Source organism: Sipha flava, unplaced genomic scaffold (genome assembly GCF_003268045.1).
Source record: "Sipha flava isolate LNK unplaced genomic scaffold, YSA_version1 293_pilon_pilon, whole genome shotgun sequence".
Taxonomy (NCBI): Eukaryota; Metazoa; Arthropoda; class Insecta; order Hemiptera; family Aphididae; genus Sipha; species Sipha flava.
In genome coordinates, this window is record NW_020272964.1 from 770,192 (window position 1) to 790,989 (window position 20,798).

The 20,798-nt window shown below is 31.5% G+C and overlaps 3 protein-coding genes across 7 annotated transcripts; all 3 read right to left on the reverse strand.

Moving 5' to 3' along the window:
* Positions 1 to 234: 234 nt before the first annotated feature.
* LOC112685824 lies at positions 235 to 4,199 on the reverse strand. Of its 3 annotated transcripts, XR_003148838.1 has the most exons (6): positions 3,880 to 4,199; positions 2,353 to 2,461; positions 2,122 to 2,233; positions 1,875 to 1,970; positions 1,290 to 1,549; positions 235 to 408 (listed from the first exon to the last, which is right to left on the reverse strand). XR_003148838.1 is itself a non-coding variant. In XM_025557846.1 (5 exons), the coding sequence occupies exons 1-3, from the start codon at positions 3,937 to 3,939 to the stop codon at positions 1,343 to 1,345; spliced, it is 363 nt and encodes a 120-aa protein (XP_025413631.1). In that variant the 5' UTR covers positions 3,940 to 4,189; the 3' UTR covers positions 235 to 408; positions 471 to 575; positions 1,290 to 1,342. The 3 variants fall into 3 exon arrangements, 2 of the variants coding, with proteins under 2 accessions (XP_025413631.1, XP_025413630.1); XM_025557846.1 differs by lacking the exons at positions 2,122 to 2,233; positions 2,353 to 2,461 and adding an exon at positions 471 to 575 and having other exon boundaries at positions 3,880 to 4,189; XM_025557845.1 differs by lacking the exons at positions 2,122 to 2,233; positions 2,353 to 2,461 and having other exon boundaries at positions 237 to 408; positions 3,880 to 4,186.
* Positions 4,200 to 10,140: 5,941 nt separating this feature from the next.
* Positions 10,141 to 12,315, reverse strand: LOC112685828. Its single transcript, XM_025557850.1, has 3 exons — positions 12,155 to 12,315; positions 11,259 to 11,363; positions 10,141 to 10,497 (listed from the first exon to the last, which is right to left on the reverse strand). The coding sequence occupies exons 1-3, from the start codon at positions 12,209 to 12,211 to the stop codon at positions 10,324 to 10,326; spliced, it is 336 nt and encodes a 111-aa protein (XP_025413635.1). The 5' UTR covers positions 12,212 to 12,315; the 3' UTR covers positions 10,141 to 10,323.
* Positions 12,316 to 15,725: 3,410 nt separating this feature from the next.
* Positions 15,726 to 19,548, reverse strand: LOC112685820. 3 transcript variants are annotated; one of them, XM_025557840.1, is made up of 3 exons: positions 19,478 to 19,548; positions 17,620 to 17,781; positions 15,726 to 16,011 (listed from the first exon to the last, which is right to left on the reverse strand). In XM_025557840.1, the coding sequence occupies exons 1-3, from the start codon at positions 19,493 to 19,495 to the stop codon at positions 15,814 to 15,816; spliced, it is 378 nt and encodes a 125-aa protein (XP_025413625.1). In that variant the 5' UTR covers positions 19,496 to 19,548; the 3' UTR covers positions 15,726 to 15,813. The 3 variants fall into 3 exon arrangements, with proteins under 3 accessions (XP_025413625.1, XP_025413626.1, XP_025413624.1); XM_025557841.1 differs by having other exon boundaries at positions 17,620 to 17,767; positions 19,478 to 19,495; XM_025557839.1 differs by lacking the exon at positions 19,478 to 19,548 and adding an exon at positions 18,977 to 19,157.
* Between the last annotated feature and the right edge of the window lie 1,250 nt (positions 19,549 to 20,798).

Sequence of the window (20,798 nt, forward strand, 5' to 3'; positions counted from 1 at the left end):
AAGAAAAATAAGTTAATTTTGTCATCTCTGTGTTTCCATCATTTGTTTTATATTTATTATTATATAAATACGACTTTTAATTTTAATCTAAAAAATCAGGTAATAACTGATCGAACAGTACACTGAAGTAAATGTTCACAGTATACCTAACAAATACGTATAAAGTTTGTATTCGCTATGAATGCAATTTAGTTTTAATGCGAAAAATTCAAAACATAATTTATTATACAGTGTTACATCGTTTAATTAGTAGACAATAACATAATTTTAATTATTATTTTCGATGATAGAAAACATAATTCTGTATATAAATTGTTTATCATATTATATTAATTATTTTGTACAATTCAAGTTGTGAATATATGACGTACGTAATGTTTGTTCTGTCCTCCAGATTATGCCAGTATACTGAAACACATAATTAGCTGATGAATATCAAATGTTTAAATCAAGTTTGAAACCTTGCATACTTAAGCTATTATTGTGGAGTGATAAAAAAATGATTATGTTTCAGGAACCGATAGGATTGTTTTTGGAAACGAGAGTAAATAGAAATTCACCAACAAATCTGTAAACTAAATTTCATAATAATATAAAGCTTCGACTAAAGTCCTGGCAATCGAATAACTACAGTGTATATATTATACTAAATTTCGAGACACATCAATATTTGTGACTGTTTAAGAAAATATTTTTCACAATCAGGGTTGCAAATCGGGACTTAATAATATAAATTTAATAATTAATGGAACGAAGATGAATCAAGATTTGAAATCCGGTATTAAACGAGATTTGTACCAGCGGTTTGATAAACATCATACCATTTGAAGTGAAATTTTCCCTTGTGTGCCTTGCAGCTTTGGGCAGTAATTATAATAGCCCACTTGCGGAACCGATGATAAATTTACTGGGCAGTAATCTTCTCTTCAATACCCTTCGAAATTAGTTTGGTTATTGACTACATTCATTGACCTTTTGAGTGTTCGCTTTTATCACGAGACGGACGTTTGAGCATCTACTCGTATAATCCGATCTAGTGGATTTAGTTAGTCGTTGACCCTCCCCCCACCAATGGTACTTTTCGCATTAAAAGTAGCCGATCAGTTGACGCTTGTTCACATAATGCGACGAAAACAATAACGAGAGCTATACTTGAACGCGCAGGACCCAAAGAAAATCAAAAACCGATTAAAGATTTTTAAAAATCGCGTTCCGAGATGCACACCGAAAGTAGGCCGAATTAAGAATATCTTTTCAATATTCAAACGTTAAGCGACGAATTTGCTTACTGCAACAACGTTTTAGTATACGAGTGCACTGCATGTCCACACATGAAAAGATATCACAATGCGTTTATGCGAACGGTGTTTCCGCTGTTGTATGTGCTGGTCAGATTAACCAATATGTTTTTCGTCGCTACCATATACTTCCACAAATACTTAACAGGCTCAGTGACGAGCCATCTCAATGATTTTAGGAAAACACAACAGTCACCAGTGTTTGACGAATTTTGAGCTGGAGTAGCCTGTTGCTTGTCGCTACATTCAACCTTTAAAAAAAAATAAATAAATAATAAGTAATTTAAAAAATAATATTTTCGAAAGTCATGTAATAAGATCAGTAGGTGTAAATATGTAAATCGAATCATCTGATATTTGTTATTAAAACTAAACTATTATTTATAAGATATTAATAAATTTCGATACTTCGCTGTCTAAGAAATGTGTTACATTCTAATTAAAACTAATACTACTGAAGTTCGACAAAAAATCTGAATGCTACGCGATATGGAATATTTATTGTATTTTAGTTTTCACCGTAAACTAGTTAAACAAATTCGTACGACGCGTCGTAAGCACGAAAATAATAATTACCGTCACAGGTTGTTTTGCTACACTCGTGTCGGCACTGCCTGCGCTAGCTTGGACCGCATCAGGAGTGGTTGTTTCGGTTTCCGGACAAATTATAAACTGTAAACGAATACGCAATACGATAGAAATTACTAAAACGTATGAGTTGTGATCGTCTAAAGTCGACAAAAAGTGGAAAAAATGGAAACGAAAGAATCGCTGGTAATGTCTTGTATGTCTACATAAGGCTACACCTACACTGGGAACGTACTTGATTAGATTGTCGTCTGATAACGTGTCGGACGTCATACGCAGTCAAGGTAATCTCCTACACAAGTCGTCGGACGACTTCAAAGATCGCGCTCATTGTATCCGATGGGGACCTATTATAAATATTTTACTATAGTTGTCATTCAACTATCATTTGTTCGAGTTCGAACTAAAAATTAGTGACTCCAATGATGATATTTCAACCTTAAGTAAATATCTAGTGCATACTTACCATCTACTTTTAACTTTTCGCCTGTTGAATTCCATGCTGGAGTCTTCTTATCTCTATTGTGGTAATTCTTTGTCCGGTGGTCTCACAAGTCTGGACTTTCTCTCACCAGCTCAATCAAATAGCCATTATTATTTTTTTTAATGGCAAAATAAGTTTATAAAAATAATATATAATTTAAAGGGTAAAATACGATTGCGTACATTTGTCCTTTTTGGCAACACGATTCCGTATGAAACTGTATGGAACGTTGTTAAATTTACTAATTTCACCGTATTATATCTAATAAAGAAATAATATAGAAAACATATACAGTGCTATAATAGTTCATAAAAAAAATTATAATAAAATAATAAATAAAAAGAGGTTAACTAAATAAAAGAAAAATAAATAATAAATATATAAAATCGACAGTTTTAATTTGAATGAAATTATTGTTAATAAATTATTTGCTAATGCTTAAATTTGGAGTCCCTGACATCTATAAGCTGCTACTTTTAGTAGCAGCTTTAAACTCGGTAGTTATCATATGATATAACGGAAATAACGAAATTTCGTTTTATCTGATATATTTGATATCATTAACAATAAACACTCTCGTATAGGCATGTGATATAAACCAATACCGGTATGAAAATTGGTATCATCGTTTAAAACTTCGTACACAATCGTGTAGTTAAAAATCATGTAAAACCGTACGGAATCGTGTAGCTTAAAAAGGTATCGCCGATTACAAACCTACGCAATAGTGTTTTACCAACTTAAAAATTAATATACAGTTTACATAATGTAAGGATATCGGAAGACTTCGGTTGAAAAACATAATTATTTGATTTGCCTCCGACTGTCGGAATCGTTCGTCACATGTCGGCCGATTTACGTGCAGTTGTCACGTAGCACTGTAGGTTACCTAACTTTCATATGGGGATTGGTTTCCAATCTGATGTCGTACGGTATCGTGTGACGACGTCCGGCTCCGTATCGGACGACAATCGGATTAAATACGTTCCCAGTGTAGGTGCAGCCTAAAATGTACGCGCTTCTCCGGTGTGCAAATTACTATTCGTATCGACTCACGGTCGAACAAGTGTCCGTCTGGATTAACGTAGGCAGAAATTATTCGACATTTACTGCAAACGGAATGATCTTACCGTGATTGAATAGTTTTGTACAAAGAACAACTCGTATAGATTCGATCCGACCTTGTTTCGACACGTGCACGCGGACTATTCGTTATTATTATTATTATAAAGTTGTCGCAATCTAAATTGCTTGGTTTCTCATGAAATTTAGTCAGTCTATAAGACGATACTGTCGTGTTCATTTAATTGAGTCCGAGATGCGTGGTATAAAACGATTTTATCGAACAACAGGATGTTGTGCAGTCTATAAGACGATACTGTCGTGTTCATTTGATTGAGTCCGAGATGCGTGGTATAAAACTATTTTATCGAACAACAGGATGTTGTGTACGACAATACGTGCTAGACAAGTTAAATTATTGCCTCTCATGAAAAACTAGAAACTCACCCGAACTGAAGATAATATTATCAAGATCAGCGACAACAACATCCTCCACGTGAAAATCATTCCGTCGATGAGCTATATTCGAACGACAATAATATTAGGCGATACGCTTGATCCTTTTCCAACGACAAAACAAAAAAAAAGGAATAATAAAACCAGTTTTGAATATAGTATACGCATACAATTTATATTGTACAACTGTGCCGTACGCAAGTGTCACGAAAGCATGAAAACACACGAACAAATGATACGATAATTGTTAGTACGAACACTGCTACTGATATTTTATTTTGTGTTCAATTTTTTTTGTGTCGAACAGAAAAAAATAAACAATTCCAATTATGTTGATCAAGGCAGTGGCGTTTCTAGCGTACGAGCAAGGTGGCCCATACCTTAACTGTTAGCTTTAATTTGTTAAAAAGTTCAATGTCCCCCGTCCGCCATCCTGAAACGTATTATCATTATGATATCACACCGCTCACGTGCTGTGGCGCCGACGTGAACCACCACGCAGATATACACAAATATATATAAATAAATAAATAAATATATATTGTACTAAGGAAGTAGAAGAAATATTGTACGGATGTGTGACGCACCGTTATTGTTTTTGTTGATAACAATACGTGTAAATGTCAACACAACATATATTAATGGTGTGTTTACGCAGCGTCTGTAATTTCGTTTTCTACGCTACATATTGTGTTCTATAATTTTATTCAGTATTTTTTGAAGTTTTTTATTAAATATTTTTTTTTTTTTTGTATCAATCCTGTTGAACAAAAATCAATGAAGTATTTTTTTCAATATTTTAGACTGCATGAACAATGTACTGAAAATAATCAAATACCTACTACAAAATATACATTCGTGTGATCTAAATTTTAATGAATTTCATTCAAAATTGAATCCTAAAAGCTCCATATAATTATGTTTAAGGTCAGACCAACGCTAGATGGTAGGGCCTGGTATTTTCAAATTGAGTTATGACCTTATCTGTTTTGCTCATAAAACCATCACTGTCAGTATCCGCATCGGTTATAAATAATTTATTCTATAGTTTAGTGATAACAATTATTTTTGATGTACAAGGACGTATCTTGATTTGATTTTATTGGGAGGAAGGAGTCATAGTTGGTAGTTTGGCCAACTCAAAAATTTAATCCAGTACTTGTTATTGTTATTTCATCAAATCCGTGTAATAATCGTTGTCGAGATCGATACAATTTTGCATATGGTGTAGCATCTCTTTTATGCCTGAGTCATATAACTCTTCCACCGCTGAAGATGGCTTTAAACCTCTTTTTTCAACTCCTCTTCAGTTGCGATATTCGTTCCACCTAGATGTTCCGTTCAACCTTATTCGCTCAAAATCGTTATTCAATACCAATAATACAGCGATTTTAATTTTAAAAGAACTGTTCGAACACGGAACGAGTTACGATTTCTTTATGGATACTCTCCCCTCCCACGGTACCGCTCATGTGTCTCGGCCGTAAGCTTAGCTGTTGGCCGCCGAGCCTTTTTGTCTTTTTTCGAGAAGGTGTAACTGAGCATAACGTACGCGCTCCGGTTCTCCGCGTCCGGGCACTTGTGGAGATTTTTGGTTTTTCCTTGATCCACGGAGAATATACGTGGAATTGTCCAGCGAGACCTACATATTGGTGAAACCCAGGGAACATCTCAAGAGCCGTGCATTAGAAACCCGGTCACAATTTTTATTATTTAGCCCCACGTGGTCAGTGGGCCGATCAAAACTGGTTTTATTATTGTATACGATATATTATTGATGTTAATTAGATCTTACGATTAAGTTTTATTTGGGCGCCCGCTAATTTATTATTTATTATTATTTATTATAAAAATATACGTGTTTCCGACCTAAATATCGTGCTGTCGTGGTTAACCCTCCTGCACTCCCGTCCTCAACACAAAACGCAAGTCGTTGCCGACAACCGCCATATTTGTAGGATCGGTAGCGGCGCAACCAAGAACAATATTATTAAATCAGTCATCTATCTGTGTATTTCATTCGATCCCTGTGAACAGTAGTGGCTCATGAGTTTTTAACGAAGAAGAGTACATTTAAAAATATAAATTCTATACTTTTATTTTTTAAATTAAAAAAATTACAAAAAAAACATAGCCATTGAGACCACTGTAAAGTTCGTTTCGAATGTTTTAATAATGTGTGTTGGATACAAATGTCGTGAGAGGATCGCGGCGTATTGGCCTCCTGCAAACTTGGTCGATAACATGATCGATTTCTTGAGAGGGGGTAGTTAGCTGTGCTGTTTTCCGATGGCTAGCTTGCCGCCCGCTTCCAGGACCGGTCTGTCATCGGTCGTCTGCACGTTCATCATCACCGTCGTGTGCTTATGAAGTTTTCGATCGCCATCGTCGCGCTCGTGTTAGCCATTGTCGCACAGTTGTTTTTTTTTTTTTATTATCGTTCCGCGAGTGTTTTATTTGTTCGCCGACGTCGTGTGCACCATTAATCTCGTCATCCGAACAGTTGAGAATTCCCGTATTTCGGTTTGTGTCCTTGTGACGTTATCGCCGGGTGCCGAATCAACAATTTTCATTCGCATGTGAAAGCGGCGCCCTCTACATACGCGACAAGGAACCTTCCGACTGTTGCGACAGGTTGGCCATCGACCATATCGTTACCAAACTTCAATTTTGCGTTGGTATAACCAGGTCGTACATCGTTATCAATTTGTTATTTATTATTGTTATTCTTTTATTACTATTAATTATTATTATTTCGGGCGACCATATGTGGTCGACTCACTTAGTCTATAAGTTCATGATATATATATTGTCTTCTGTTTTACGATCATCTAATATAATTTACAATTGTTATATTTATTATTTATTACTCTAGTTGGTTACCTCACCTTCATCCACATCACTTTCAAACCTAACCATACAGTCCACTCTTTCTCTCACTCTCTCAGGTTTCTTTCAATCTACACATTATTGATATTAAATTAATGTATTATTAATTATTATTTAAAAAAAAAAAAAGTTGAACAATTGACTATCATTTAAATAAAATGTTATTGATTATTATTAGGGCTCGGATTTTAAAGCATAATAAATAACAAAAAAAGCACAAAATTGTTTAAAAAAAAGCAAAAATGAAGCATATTTATTTTTAAAAAAAGCAAAAAAAAAGCTCGACTAAAAATTAACACGAATTAGTTATAATTTTATAAAACTGAATAAAAAAAAAAATTGAAAAATTAATTTAAATTAAAAAAAGAATTTACTACCATGTATTTGGTAAGATTTTCAGAAGTGAAACTGACTCTATTGTCTGACAGGATGTTTTTATACATCGAAAACGAACGCTCTACATCCACTGAAGTGATCGGTGCATACTTCATGCAAGAGGTTTCGTTTAAATCAAACCCATGATAAATAATTTCATCTGATGAAACGCCACACAGTATAGTATTAATGTCCAGTAATTGTTTCCAGCCTTTTTTTTTAAAAAGAACACGATTTAGTTTACCAGAAATAGCAGTTGCAATATCTGCATGAGCTTCATTTAACTTTTTTTCTGCATCTAAGACGATATTTATACATGTTGTCAACGATTCGCCTAAAATTATACATATAATTTAGTATTATGATGTTAAATTGTTTAAATACTTTGTTAAAAGTTACCTTTTCCCTCTAATGTTGTAATAATATCTGGTAGAAATCCAAAGTTGGTTGAAATGTATACAATATTTGATTGAAGAGATACATTTTGAAATAGTTGTTTCACTATCTTAACACATTGAGATTCTTCTTCGAAGTCTTCAATTACACTTTTTATTTCATTAAAATATTTGCAATAATACTGGACAGCTTTTATCCATGTACCCCATCTGGTCGTTATTGGTCTTGGTGGATTTGGCAATTCAGGGCATTTCTCATTAAAGATTGCTGTACGTTTGGGACATTTTAAAAACGTTTTTTTTATTCCTCCAATCAACTGATCTACATATTGGTAGTGTGCACGTATTTCTTCGCAAACATTGTGTAATGCATGTGCCAAGCAAGTCACATGTATGAGTTTTGGGTAAAGTGCTTTTATACAATCACCAGCTTTTTTCATATAAGGCGCCGCACCTGAGACAAATAGCAAAACATCGTTATGTTTTACACCATTTCCCCACAAAATATGCATAGCTTTATCGAATAGTTGGGATATTGTACTATGATTCACTTTCTCCAAGTATTCTGTGTGAATAACGTACATATTACTTGGATTTTGTAGTTGTAATGTGCCCACTATTACATTTGCAACATTACGACGTACAGAGTCCGAGTCTCATCAATAGACACCCATATTTTTTGGTCTGTTATTGTATCACGAATTTTCGCCAATGTATTTTCATAGCATGAATTAAAATATCCTTTACGTAATGTCGACTCGTCAGGAATAGTTTTTTTGCAATATTTTGTTAAAAATTCACGAAAATGTTTATTATTTAGTTTATTCATTGGAATATTTGCAGCTACCAATGTTGAACATAAATCGGCATTAAAATCTGATTGACTACTAAACTGTTGTAAAAATGGTTGAAGTAATGCAGACTTTTCATTTTCGTGTCTTTTAACAGCTTGAACATGTTTTTCTCTCCGTACATGCTGTTGTATATTATATTTTTTTTCATGTGACACTTTTGTTTCACAAAGTTTGCAATATAAAATCGATCCATCTGTTTGAAAAATTTCTTCACCAAATTCTAACACTAATTGTTTTAAAAATGCATTCGTTTTGACTTTTGGCATTTTAATAAATTACAACACTATAAAGCACTATAAAACTTAAATTTTAAACACGTCTATATCGATGTTATACTAGTATTGAGCGTAGGTTCTACAAACTATATGCAATAGTCGATAAGCTATCGACCCATAAGCTATCTGTAGATCGATAATCTATACATTTAATGACGTTTCGCACTAATGGTACGGTCACGGTCATTATTGCGGGTTTTCACATTTCTTATTAAGTAAATAAACACTTTTATTTTATTTTCATAGCATAACAAACAAATAAAAATTCCACAGCTTGAATAACTGAAAAAAGCAATAAAAAGCAAAAAAAGCATTTATACTAAAAAAAGCAAAAAAAAAGCAAAAATAAATTTGTTTATTTCGAATCAGATTAACGTGAAACGAATTTATGTATAAAAATTAGATTTCTATCTTAAATATATAAAAAGAAGCATTTGCTTTAAAATCCGATCCCTAATTATTATTATTACTATTATTATTTTTATTACAATTATTATTATTGTTATTTGAGAACAAAATATATTGCTTTATTATAATTATCTTAAAACGAAATAACATCCGGATAATAAAGGGTTTGTACAACAGAGGTTCAAATAATCTGTACTAAATATGAATACTTTATATGTGTTAACTAAGTTGTTACTGTAAAATGTTTACGCAGGCAAATTTGGAGCAAATGGGCTGTCGGAAATAACATAATTTTTTTATTTTGGCGCAAATAGGCTGTACCAAAGCGAATTAATTTTTTTTTTATGCAAATGGTTAACTTTCAATTTTCTTATATACACACTGAAGTCAAAGGTCACATAGTGATGTGTCAAAGTCATGGCATATTTTACCACGATACTTTCCGTCATCATTTATAATAATTCGCACTTACTTATTATCATTTTTTTATTTAAAATATATTTATTTTTATATTTTTTAGTTTCAAACAATACAGATTTTTTCTATGATTAAATTTTGTGAATGTTTCATTAATCCTAGATAACCGAGTTGACGTACATTATATATTTTACATAATATGTTCATTGCATTATTTGCCTTATGAATTCCATAATGTGCATGGTTATACTTTCGGTCCCAGTTCTCCGAACCTTGGCAAATAGCTTATTAGGATTACTTGACATTATGCATTCAGGATAAACAATTTTTTTTTTTTTGTCTCGTTTAATTGATTAATTACGGAACTATATAATGAAATCTTATTGTTTATCTATTCAATTAATATTATTCAATCAGATTCGTGTTTACGTTGTAGATTAGGTCATATGTATTTTGTAAATTGTAAGAACATTTTATGCTTTTAATTTACTTTGTTGAACTAATTAGTTTAACACCGTATGCGATTTTTATATTCATGTTTTTTATCCTTACGTTAATTTCGGAAAATATTTCTTGAATTATGAGATCATATTTAATTTGAAATAGAAACTAAATATTAAAAAAAAAAAATTACAAAAATAGTTTAAAATTTCACATATCTTGTATCATATCATGATTTAGGTAACATTATCATCAGTATAAATTGAGAAAACAATGACTTTCTATTTAATAAATAAGAAACGATTAAATTATATCACATTACATTAATAAATATATATTTAATAGTAACACATAATCTCATCTCTGTTATTATTTTTTTTTTTAGTCTTCACTTATTTTGGATGAAGTAGAGCTATTCCCAATAGTTTTTCCAATCGAATTCCATAAAAATCTTAGGGGTGAACAGATCGCTTTAAAAGATTTCTTTATAGTATTACCAACTCCGCTAGACGTCTCCGTATTTTCCTTTATTTTTTCTAGATCTTTTTGAACATTCTATTGAAGATAAAATAAAAACATATTAAACAATTTAATTGTATGCTATTATATAACTCATAGATAGAACTATACAATTGAAAGCATTAATTTATTATAATTAGATAGTTTGTACGATCTAATTAAATTGCACACAACATATTTTTTTTTTTTAATATTTTAATTGCACGTATAAAAAAAATGTATGGTTTAACTGCAGTCGAATATACGAATAGGTATTATTAACTTTACATATTATTTAATTAACAAAATATATTGACAATCATAATAAATCATTGCTCAACGCCTAAGCTTCAGTATAGTGACCGATTATTTCTAAAATTACAGATTAGGAAACATGTATTTTACCATGTTTCTAAAATAGTTGAAGTGTTAATTTCGTTGAATTAAAAATTATTATATAGACGAACACGTAATGAAAATTATGTAAAATAACTTTGATAATATTTCTAATGGTAATCATTCGAATTATTAAAATTTCAATGTTTAAAATCATTCATATTATAATTATTTGATCAATTTCAACCATTTTATACACATTAAAAATTTTGAAAAACATTTTATATATTGAAACGAAGTCTAATTGGCTTCATGTTTCGTTCGAATTCTTTAGATCGTTTCCTCGATTATTCGGTGCAAATCACCCAATTCAGATTCTGAAACTCAGTCGTTTACTAGTACTGGGCCATGCATTATTACATGCTACATCAGTAATAGTCCGTAATGGAAATATTTAAATACTGATTGTTTATAAAATCTACCTCTGAAGTTGATCTTTCCACAGTAGTAAATTTCTTCACTACGGGTTTGGCCACAATCGTTGTCACTTCTTCGCTCGTTTCGTCGCTCCCTTCGCCGTTAATGAACTATAGTTTTGACAAAAACAAATAATTTAATTTACCTATAGTTCTGTAACGAATCACCTGGATACTTGAACTAGTGTCAGATTTTCTATTTGTAGAAAAAATCGAGCTGTAAAACAATCGAACGATAATAACATACGTTTTCGAAATGTTATTCGATTTTACGTGTACAAATAGGACGTAAGATAATATACCTCTAGGAGTATTGGTAGCCATCTTACCTAATAAGTAACGATTAACATTTGAAAAAAAAAACAAATCTATCATGATTTTAAATATTGAATTCTGATTTCTAAGTATTGGATGACGGTTTTAAAAAAATACGCGACAATCGAGACTGAACCATCGATCTGTACAACAAAGTTAACAATACGAAGTGAACGTCTTAGATTTTAAAATTAGTGATATCGTTCCACAAGACCCATCGTCTACAATGAAGAGATTGTTTTATTTTTTTATCTCTATTGAAATCGTGCTTTTAAAATGAATAGAATATGTAAAAAAAAAAAAAACAGTCTCGACCGATGAAAAAATCGGTAAATTAAAATATTATCAATTGTTATAATCTATTAATAATCAAACGACTTATCAATTTTAAGCCACAGAAAAAAGGGGAAAATGAATATATTGAAGCATGAAATCACTTATTCTATGATTATTAATTACTGTAACGAATAGTGAACTTTAACATAATTAAATCGGAGTGAATATACACGCAAGCTCATACATATAATTTTACCCGCATTCAGTTCGTTCCAATTCGTCGTATACTTCGGAATAAAAAACATACTCACTTTGGCAAAGGCAAAAACCAAAACCATTGATATTAAAAAAGTCTTTGTGAAAATCATTTTGGCCTTATACTTTTTGACTCTACCAAATGAACTGGACTCGTAAAAATGGTTTCATTGACTGACGACAGACAAATGAAAAGTCTTATTATTTAGTTCTACCATTATCTGTGTTATATTATTCTCCTTTTATTATTTTCACGCAAAATATAATTATGCACAAGTGGCGCCCAAGCACAAATTGTTCATGAAAAATTGTTGGTAAATTATTTTACCGATTCAATAACGAATACAAAAATTTAGGATGAAAACAACAACATTTAAAATTATAGGTACCTAATTATTGTTTATTATTTTCATCAGAACCATACTGCTAAACGGTTCAAAGTGCCAATAGTTCGACTGGAAAATATATGTGTAACAACATGCAGATTACACGTAATAACGAAATTAATTTTGTAAATAGTATACGTTTGTTTTGGGTTTCATACGGATAACTACATAGGCGTTAACCATCAAACGTAGTATATATGGAAATAAAATATGTTGGTTGAATTTTAGTTAAATTGTTCGTATTACATTTAAGGGTTCTATGTAAGCATGAAATATGTAAGCCAATCACGTGTAGGTTGAGTAGAACGAGTGTAACTAGCAGTGGCAAGGCGAACATTTTTTTAAACCCAAAGCTAAGTACATATCTAAGTATCCATCTCCCAGGGGCAGTTCTAGAGGAGCCCCAATGAGGGGGATGAAATTGTTTTTCGTACACCCAACTTGTTTTTTTTCTTTGTTAAAAGTGTTTGTTAAATGATTCATACAATAGCGGCTTACACATTAACTAACCGGTGAAAATCTAGTAAAGGTGCCCACCTTTTTCTTAAAGCTTAGCAATTAGGGAAATGTCGTTCGCCACTGATAATAATTACTTTACAAATATTAACATACACTTGTTTTTAATAGCAACAGCTATTATTTGTTGGTCAGGTTGGTCTGCTATCTCTATGGAATACGTATCAGAATTTCCAGACCTGATGAAAATAATTAAATTAATTTTTTTTTGACATGCGCATCCATGTGTTTTTCAGCAGTTGTTTTGTGCGGAGCACAATATTGATTAATCGTGTTCACTTTTTGAGCATTAACTCGCCAATAACTGATTTCTAATGTTTCACTTTTGGGTTTCATTTAAAGTACAGTGCATATTTGATATACCAAATTATTTCCAACAGTAACCACGTAAGTTGGTCATTACCGGTTCGATTCGCAAATCTAATGTTCGGATATAGTATAATAATAATAATATAGTATAATCGTAATTACACTCAATGTTACCACGGGATCAGACGAACTGCACATTGTGATTGGTCGTAAAATGTCAACGATAACATATCATAAATCACAATCGTTTTGTTTCTGTTCGTGTACATGTTATTATGAGTTACACATCTGGCACTTGGATCAAAAATGGACAATCTCACTTTTGATCATGCTCTGATAAACTTTTACCGTTAAAAAAAGTGTACGACATTTTATATGATGACCGAAGAACTCGTTTTCGCCAAAAAGTGATATTGACCTTTTTTATCCAAGCCCCATTAATATACAATGTGTACCTACGAATGGGTACAGATAAGTTGCGGCTCGACATGTTATTAACGTGTTGAAGTCCGGTGAATTGCAGTCCAGAGTTAATTCGCCATTCCATGTCCATTGGTTTAACGTGCTCTCCTACTAAAGTTGTTATAGATTTTTAACAAGCTATCCACAGTGCTGTAGCAGAAGTCTTCCCTAATGCAAAAACAAGAGGATGTCGATTTCACTTAGGGCAAAGTTGGTGGAGGAAAATTCAAAATTTAGGACTCACGAAAATGTAAACACAAATACAGATGAAAGTTATTATTTCAAACTTTTTTTGTTTGCTATTTTTGGATTCTGACAACGCCATTGATTGTTTCACGGATGACTTTTTAGCAATACTGCCCGCTAAAGATGATCGGGTTATACAATTCATTGACTATGTTTTCGAAAACTATATATCCCCGGATGCCATGTGTCCCCCAAATTCATCGTTCTACTCTAGTTATTCTAACATCTATAATTTTATTGCCGTGTTAGTAGAAATTCAATCAGAAATGTGTATAAAATGTAGAAGCAATGGAATAAAAACGAAGAAATTATGCGAAAAAAAAGAATTTATAAGACAACAGATGACAAAGCCAGCACAAAAAGAAATAGAGCAGTTTACTTTCGTTAAATCATTAAGTTTTAATTTTTTGCCCAACCAATAATATAAAAAAATTAATTTTACCATAAATTGCCATACATTTTGCCATTTTTACATAAATAATAATAAAAAATAAAAAAAAATAAATTTTTGGGAGACGATTCAGCCAACCTCCTCGTGGTTTTTTCTGAGTAACGCTGATAGGCTAATATGAAGTGATAAATAAAATGTGGTCGCAACTTGTACATCTGTTTCATAAACACGGGCCGCAACTCGTACTTAATTCAGGGATTGGGCCACAATTCACCAACACTGCTACGAATTACTTTCGTACGTCACCAATCAAGTATGAGCACTTACTGGACGCAAAACGACATACTCGTATACTATATGATATTAGGGCTACACACGAATTTTCCATTTATTTAGAAGGTAGTTAAAATTGCCCTGCTCCATTCGTATCCAGTTTAGATTGGTCCATAGAGCTCTTGGGCAGTCAAACCCTGGGACTCTTTGAGTATGGTCACTTATAAGGAGATTATTTTTTTACCAGTTTTTTTAATTTTATATTTATAATTTTTTTTTTTTTTTTTACTATTGTTCATTTTAGTTATTATATTACATTTATATAATTTAAACCTACCCATTTTCATTTTATTTATTTCTTATTGCATAACAACAATAAAAATTAATATTTTTAACCTACCGATAGTCATGATTTGCCAACGATCGACCTGTCAGTACAAAATGGAAACAAAATAAATGTTTTTACGTTGGGACGCAATTCGTGTTGTAGTTAAATATGGTCGAGACGAAATTCATGTGAAAAAAGAAATTTCGGGACGCAATTAATTTGCAGCGGATAACTTTGCACTAGCGACCATCCGTTTGGATCGTAAGTGATAAAAAAATGGAAATCAAATTCATATCGATCAGTAGACGCTCGGTGTAGGTAGTTGTTTCAATGCTTTACGGTAAAATGGTCTCATCGCACGGCAGCCATGCAGTGCCTCGTGTAATCTTCGTAGCCTCCTTGTTCTTAAACGAAAACCTCGGTCCCATGTTGGTTTTTAACACGTAGAATTGACCCGTTCGTCCGTCTGTCGTGTACACGTTGGCACGAACGATTGTTAAATCTCATTATCGAACCGGTCGGGAATATTATTGACCTCAAGATAAAAAGGGATAAATCAACACATTGCTCTTCAAAAGCACTCGGCGTATACGGGTCTCAAATCCTCGTGTTATGGTATTATGATTGGTTGGCGATTAACATTATACGCTAGAATAAAAAACGACACATCGAGTAATGCACGTTAGGGTCAAAAAAACGAAAAACAACGTCAAAAATGTCGTTTAAATAATACCGTCATGGTAAATTATATTGTTTTATGAACATCAAATCGCTACGGTACAGAAGTGTAATACTTTGTAACATTTAAGTTGAGGTTAGTTTATTCGAAGAAGCATTTTTACTGGCGTTTGTAAATATGCTTCTGAATCTCGACAATAGTCCTTGTAAAATCCGAAAGCCTCCAGAAGCAATACTCGATACGGGCTTGATGGCAGCTTTACTTAAACTAGACAGCCTTGAAATTCGTTTTGGTTTAACCTCTCTTGACGCAAACCCAGCTTCCTATATATTATGCAATATAAAATAATGTTATATATATATGTATATTAAATATTTCAAAACGTATATCAATTAATTTATATTAAACTAAGCAACAGATCTTCAAAAGAAATCAATAATAAAATATCTAAAATATGCTCACCCATTAATGGATAAGAAGGTTGTAAACTTGCATAATAAAACAACGTGGTTGTAAAATTATTAATTTGCAACAAAAAAAATGTCCGTATTTGTGATTTTTCGCTTTTGAAATGAGACAGTCATGGTTTGAAAATTTTTTATACGTATGGATAAAAGATTATACGTATTTAGATACACCAATACGTTAATTCGTGGTTGTAGATAAGTTACTTATCTACCATATAGTTACTCTGTGTAATCTAAAACCGTCATCGTGCAACATTATACGATAATGGAATATTCGCACGAGGTACACATATAAATCGCACAACGTAGTAAGAATATTTACTATTACAATTTACAGCTCAATAATTAATTTCATATATCTATTATTTTAAAACTAACTTTAAAATAAATTATAATATATTATCCATCTTGAATGAAATAAATTTAATATTATATTAAAGTATTTTTTGAAGGCAATACATATAATAAGAAGTATAGGAGATGGTAGGTAGCATTAGTGAGAATATATATTTTTTCAATGTTTATTAAAATCGAAAAACATCATCACATCGATGATTATTTCCCCATACATGGATGTTATTGATGTTTTAAGAGTCGATGTATCGTTACATCGAAAATCGATGGTCAAATAATTTTTCCCATCGCAAGCGGAAAATATCTGTAATCTATGGGAATTAATAATGAAAAAAAAACTTAAAGACCTAGATAATAACATAGAATTTAGCAGTAAAAGAAAATGCCAATTGGGTGTAGGTTGGAAGAAAAAATATGTTAATACAAGATATAAAGAAAAAATACCTTAAGGGTGGAGAGATGAAAGAAGATGAAGTGTCGAGGAGCTAGATTAGATAGTTGGTTAGTATGAAATGCGAAAAAGCAAGGTAAATAGGACATTGTGTGTGAAAATGTTTTTGGAGAAGTGACAGAGGAAATAGATGGGTTAAAAATGAGACCAAAGTAAGGCATATCGTAGCGCGAGAGTGGAATTGGTGAGCTAAGGTTGGAATAATAGAGAGCGATGCAGTGACTGAGGCTTGAATGAGAACAAATTTCGAAATTTATTTCCAGGAATTTTCGATTATTAAAAAAATCTGTAAAAATTGAAGAAATGTAAGTGGACACGGGATTCCAAAATTCAAGTTTTTCGAGTTATCGCGACTCAGCTATTTATATGAAGCGCTATATCGAATTTTATCTGGTGATTTTTCAGATAACAGTTTAAATCTCATTGATCTTATAGAATCTTATAGACTTTTGCACATATAAGTACATATAGGTAACTAGGTACATACGAAAACCAGAAACTAACTGCTAAACATTTTTATTTTCCGTTTTTCTTTCTATCAGCAAACCCAATTTGGTCGGAAAAAATAAAAGAAATAAGAACACACAATGTGATTGATAATGTTTTAAGCACTATTAAGTCGTAGTAATATAACTATTATTTCTAAAAAGAAACATTACCGGTTTGATCGTTGAAGAATTATTATTATTCGCACTGACGGATTTGTTTGAACTGGACTTCATTGTACCATTATGGTTGGTTGAAACTGGACTACGAGACGTTTTTGATGCAGTTTGTACGAATTTGACACCGTTTGTATTGTCTGGCCTACAAGATATGCACTATAAATTCAACAAAAACGAATTCCAATACGTTAGAACAGAATTAGTCGTTAAACCGAGGATTTGTGGTGGCGAACGCGGATGCATTAAGTATAACCTAACTAAATGTATATACCATTTATATACAAGACTAAAAATAAAATAATCTATTCATCGTTCAATTACCACTGAAACAATTTTTTTGTATTTTATTTCAGAAAACAGTATTTTTAAATCAGCGTAAAGAAGAGTATTACCTCTCTCTCTCTCTCTCTTCACCTGGTACCTGCTATATACCCTACACTTATACAGAGTTGTAATTTTGATTATGACTCTGTCGGCAGCATGTTTTATGTTCCTTATGGCGTTCGATCGTCTGACCCAAAGTTTTTCAACCATTGTATTTTGGATTTGACAAAATATTTTATATCTCAATTATAATTCACCATTGACATAATAATGATAATTGCCTCACTAGTGTAATATTAATTGCTTATTTATTCGTATTCATGAATTTGGGACGAAGCGGCGAACCGGTTTTTGTGTTGTTACCGATCAATATCGGATTTCCGGTCGCAGAACAAAGAGATCCAGATGATGAGGAAAATTGGTTATTTAACAAAAACGATCAGAATTTCACGAATAATGTATTACGTAGTTACTATACTCGACCTAGCAACATACCTATTACGGTAAATCGTTTAGAATTACACTGCAAACATTATTATCACACAAAGTTCTCGAGTTCTTTCCATTATTTATTGTCAAAAAAGAGCGTATTTGAGCGCTTACCGAAGGTACTTATCCAAATTATATTTGAGTTTTGTAGAAGTGTTTCAAGTTCTAATCTATCGACTGGCTCAATCATTTTTGCTCATATAAATATATATATATCTGAATATCCCAAAATCACAAGGAACACCCGCCCACTGAAAATATGATTCATAGCAACTACTACGCTCGAAGGGTAATTTAAGTAACGTTGTGTCCAATTAAAATTTAGGTAGTTATTATTATGAATAAGTAATGTTGTTTTAAATAATAATTAAATAATAATGATAGTCATATTATGAGCAATTTTATAAATAATGTTTCATCATGACAGATGTAATTTTTCATAAAAAAAATTAAAAAAGATATACCAATAATATGCATAATAACTACATTACGTGAATTTATCACACATTTAAAGAAAAAATAAACGGTAAAAACTCACGTGGACTAAGGAAACTATAACGATCGATAATATCAAAAATTGCTTGGAAATCATTTTGTAGTTTTTGAGCTTTTTCAACTATAACGACATTAGTAATAATGTATTTAAAAAAAAAAATTTATCCTCGACTGAAACAGATAACAATCACTTATGGTGTTTTATGTTTTTAACTTGTATGATGAGTAATTAGATACATGTGTTGAAATGTCATAAAAAAAACAAATCAGTCGCAGAACTAATAACAACTATTATAATAATTAAGAGAAAGAAAACATTTTGTACATTGTATAATTGCGATTTTTTTTTTCCTTTATAAATATTATTCAGTCTAGAAACCGTTGGAAGGCAAACAAATTATCCCAATTTAAATATGAATACAATAGCAATCGGAATAAAGTTATGAATATTACTCGTTACGAAATAATAACACACACAAACACACACACGCATGAACGCACGCACGCACACACATATATATATATATATTACGGTATATATTACATTAACGTGGTGAGTCATTTCTCGGATAATTGTTAAACATTGTAAAAGACATTGATTATATTTAATGCAGTTTGACTAACATATGATTGAACAAATCACACTAAGGAAGGTACAGATTTCGATTTCGTGAGAGGAACATGCAAAACTAAATATTTAAATATCTTATATTTTTCAATTACGTCTCAGTAAGGTTATCATGCCGCGTGTCGGTGCGAGTTTGGTTCATGGTAGGGTGACCAGTTTTACAAAAAAAAAAAAACGGGACAATCAATTTTTGATTCAAACACACATAAACATACACATTTTTTTTTTAAATATTTCTTATATTTTATAGTTACAATTAAAATATTTTTTAACTACCTTGTTTAATATTTTGATAAAAAAATGATGTCGATTGCTCATCATGTCTTTTATTATCTATTGCAGTGCCGTTACTATACTTTAGCGATGAACTGATTGCGTTTAATAATTTTGGTTGTTTTAACAAAAAATCATAAAAATCATCACACGAATATTTTTTGAAATGATTTTTCAGAATTGTAATTGATTTGATGGTAGGAACGAAAAAGCGATTTTTTTCGTCCGTCCATAACATATTAGTAATGGAAAATACTCTTTCAATTACAGCATTTGTTCCAGGCATTGCTAGAGAATATTCAACAATCTTCTAAAAATTATTTATCGATATATTTTTACTATTTAAAATTTTATAGATAGCACACCATCTTTCTTCAACACGAACATAATTATTCTGCCATTCTTTTAAATTTTCATTTATAACATTAACTACATGATTATATTCATCAAAAAGAATATCTTCATCCACATTCCAACCTGTTTATTTTTTATTATTTTGCAAAATAAATGTTAAACTTTTTTGAATATCATTCCATGTTGGACAATTTATCAGTGAAATATTTTTAGTTCTTCAAATGAATTTCCCCACTTTACAATGTACAACAAAAATGTGTTATAAAACTGGTTAGTTTGCTCTATAAATTTTTTTTTTTGTGTATTTATTTTTTTTTTTCTAGTTCTAAAAGCATCGAATTTACATTGGAAGTTAAAAAGTGTTTTTCTATTTTTTATTTTTCCACATAGTATTTCTAATTCTTCTGATACTTCACATGCAGATATGTTGTCCCATTCTATTCTTTTTATAGTGTCACAAACGACTTTTAATTGACTTTGTATAAAATGAAACCATATTATTGCAACGGGGCCACTAAAAAATGATTTTAAAATGGTTGGACATTTATCCTGAGTGTCAAAGTACAATTTTAAAAATGGATACATTTCAATAATTCTAGAGACTGCTGGT

Coding starts and splice junctions, on each gene's coding strand:
- LOC112685824 (XM_025557846.1), bottom strand. CDS start 3,939: ATGATTTTCACGTGGAGGATGTTGTTGTCGCTGATCTTGATAATATTA. Junction 1,971..3,879: donor TAATATTATCTTCAGTTCGG/GTGAGTTTCTAG, acceptor ATTCGTTTACAG/TTTATAATTTGTCCGGAAAC. Junction 1,550..1,874: donor TAGCAAAACAACCTGTGACG/GTAATTATTATT, acceptor TTTTTTTTAAAG/GTTGAATGTAGCGACAAGCA.
- LOC112685828 (XM_025557850.1), bottom strand. CDS start 12,211: ATGATTTTCACAAAGACTTTTTTAATATCAATGGTTTTGGTTTTTGCC. Junction 11,364..12,154: donor TGGTTTTTGCCTTTGCCAAA/GTGAGTATGTTT, acceptor TCAAAACTATAG/TTCATTAACGGCGAAGGGAG. Junction 10,498..11,258: donor TGGAAAGATCAACTTCAGAG/GTAGATTTTATA, acceptor TATCTTCAATAG/AATGTTCAAAAAGATCTAGA.
- LOC112685820 (XM_025557839.1), bottom strand. CDS start 19,030: ATGATTTCCAAGCAATTTTTGATATTATCGATCGTTATAGTTTCCTTA. Junction 17,782..18,976: donor TTATAGTTTCCTTAGTCCAC/GTGAGTTTTTAC, acceptor TTGAATTTATAG/TGCATATCTTGTAGGCCAGA. Junction 16,012..17,619: donor ATTCTTCAACGATCAAACCG/GTAATGTTTCTT, acceptor CATAATATATAG/GAAGCTGGGTTTGCGTCAAG.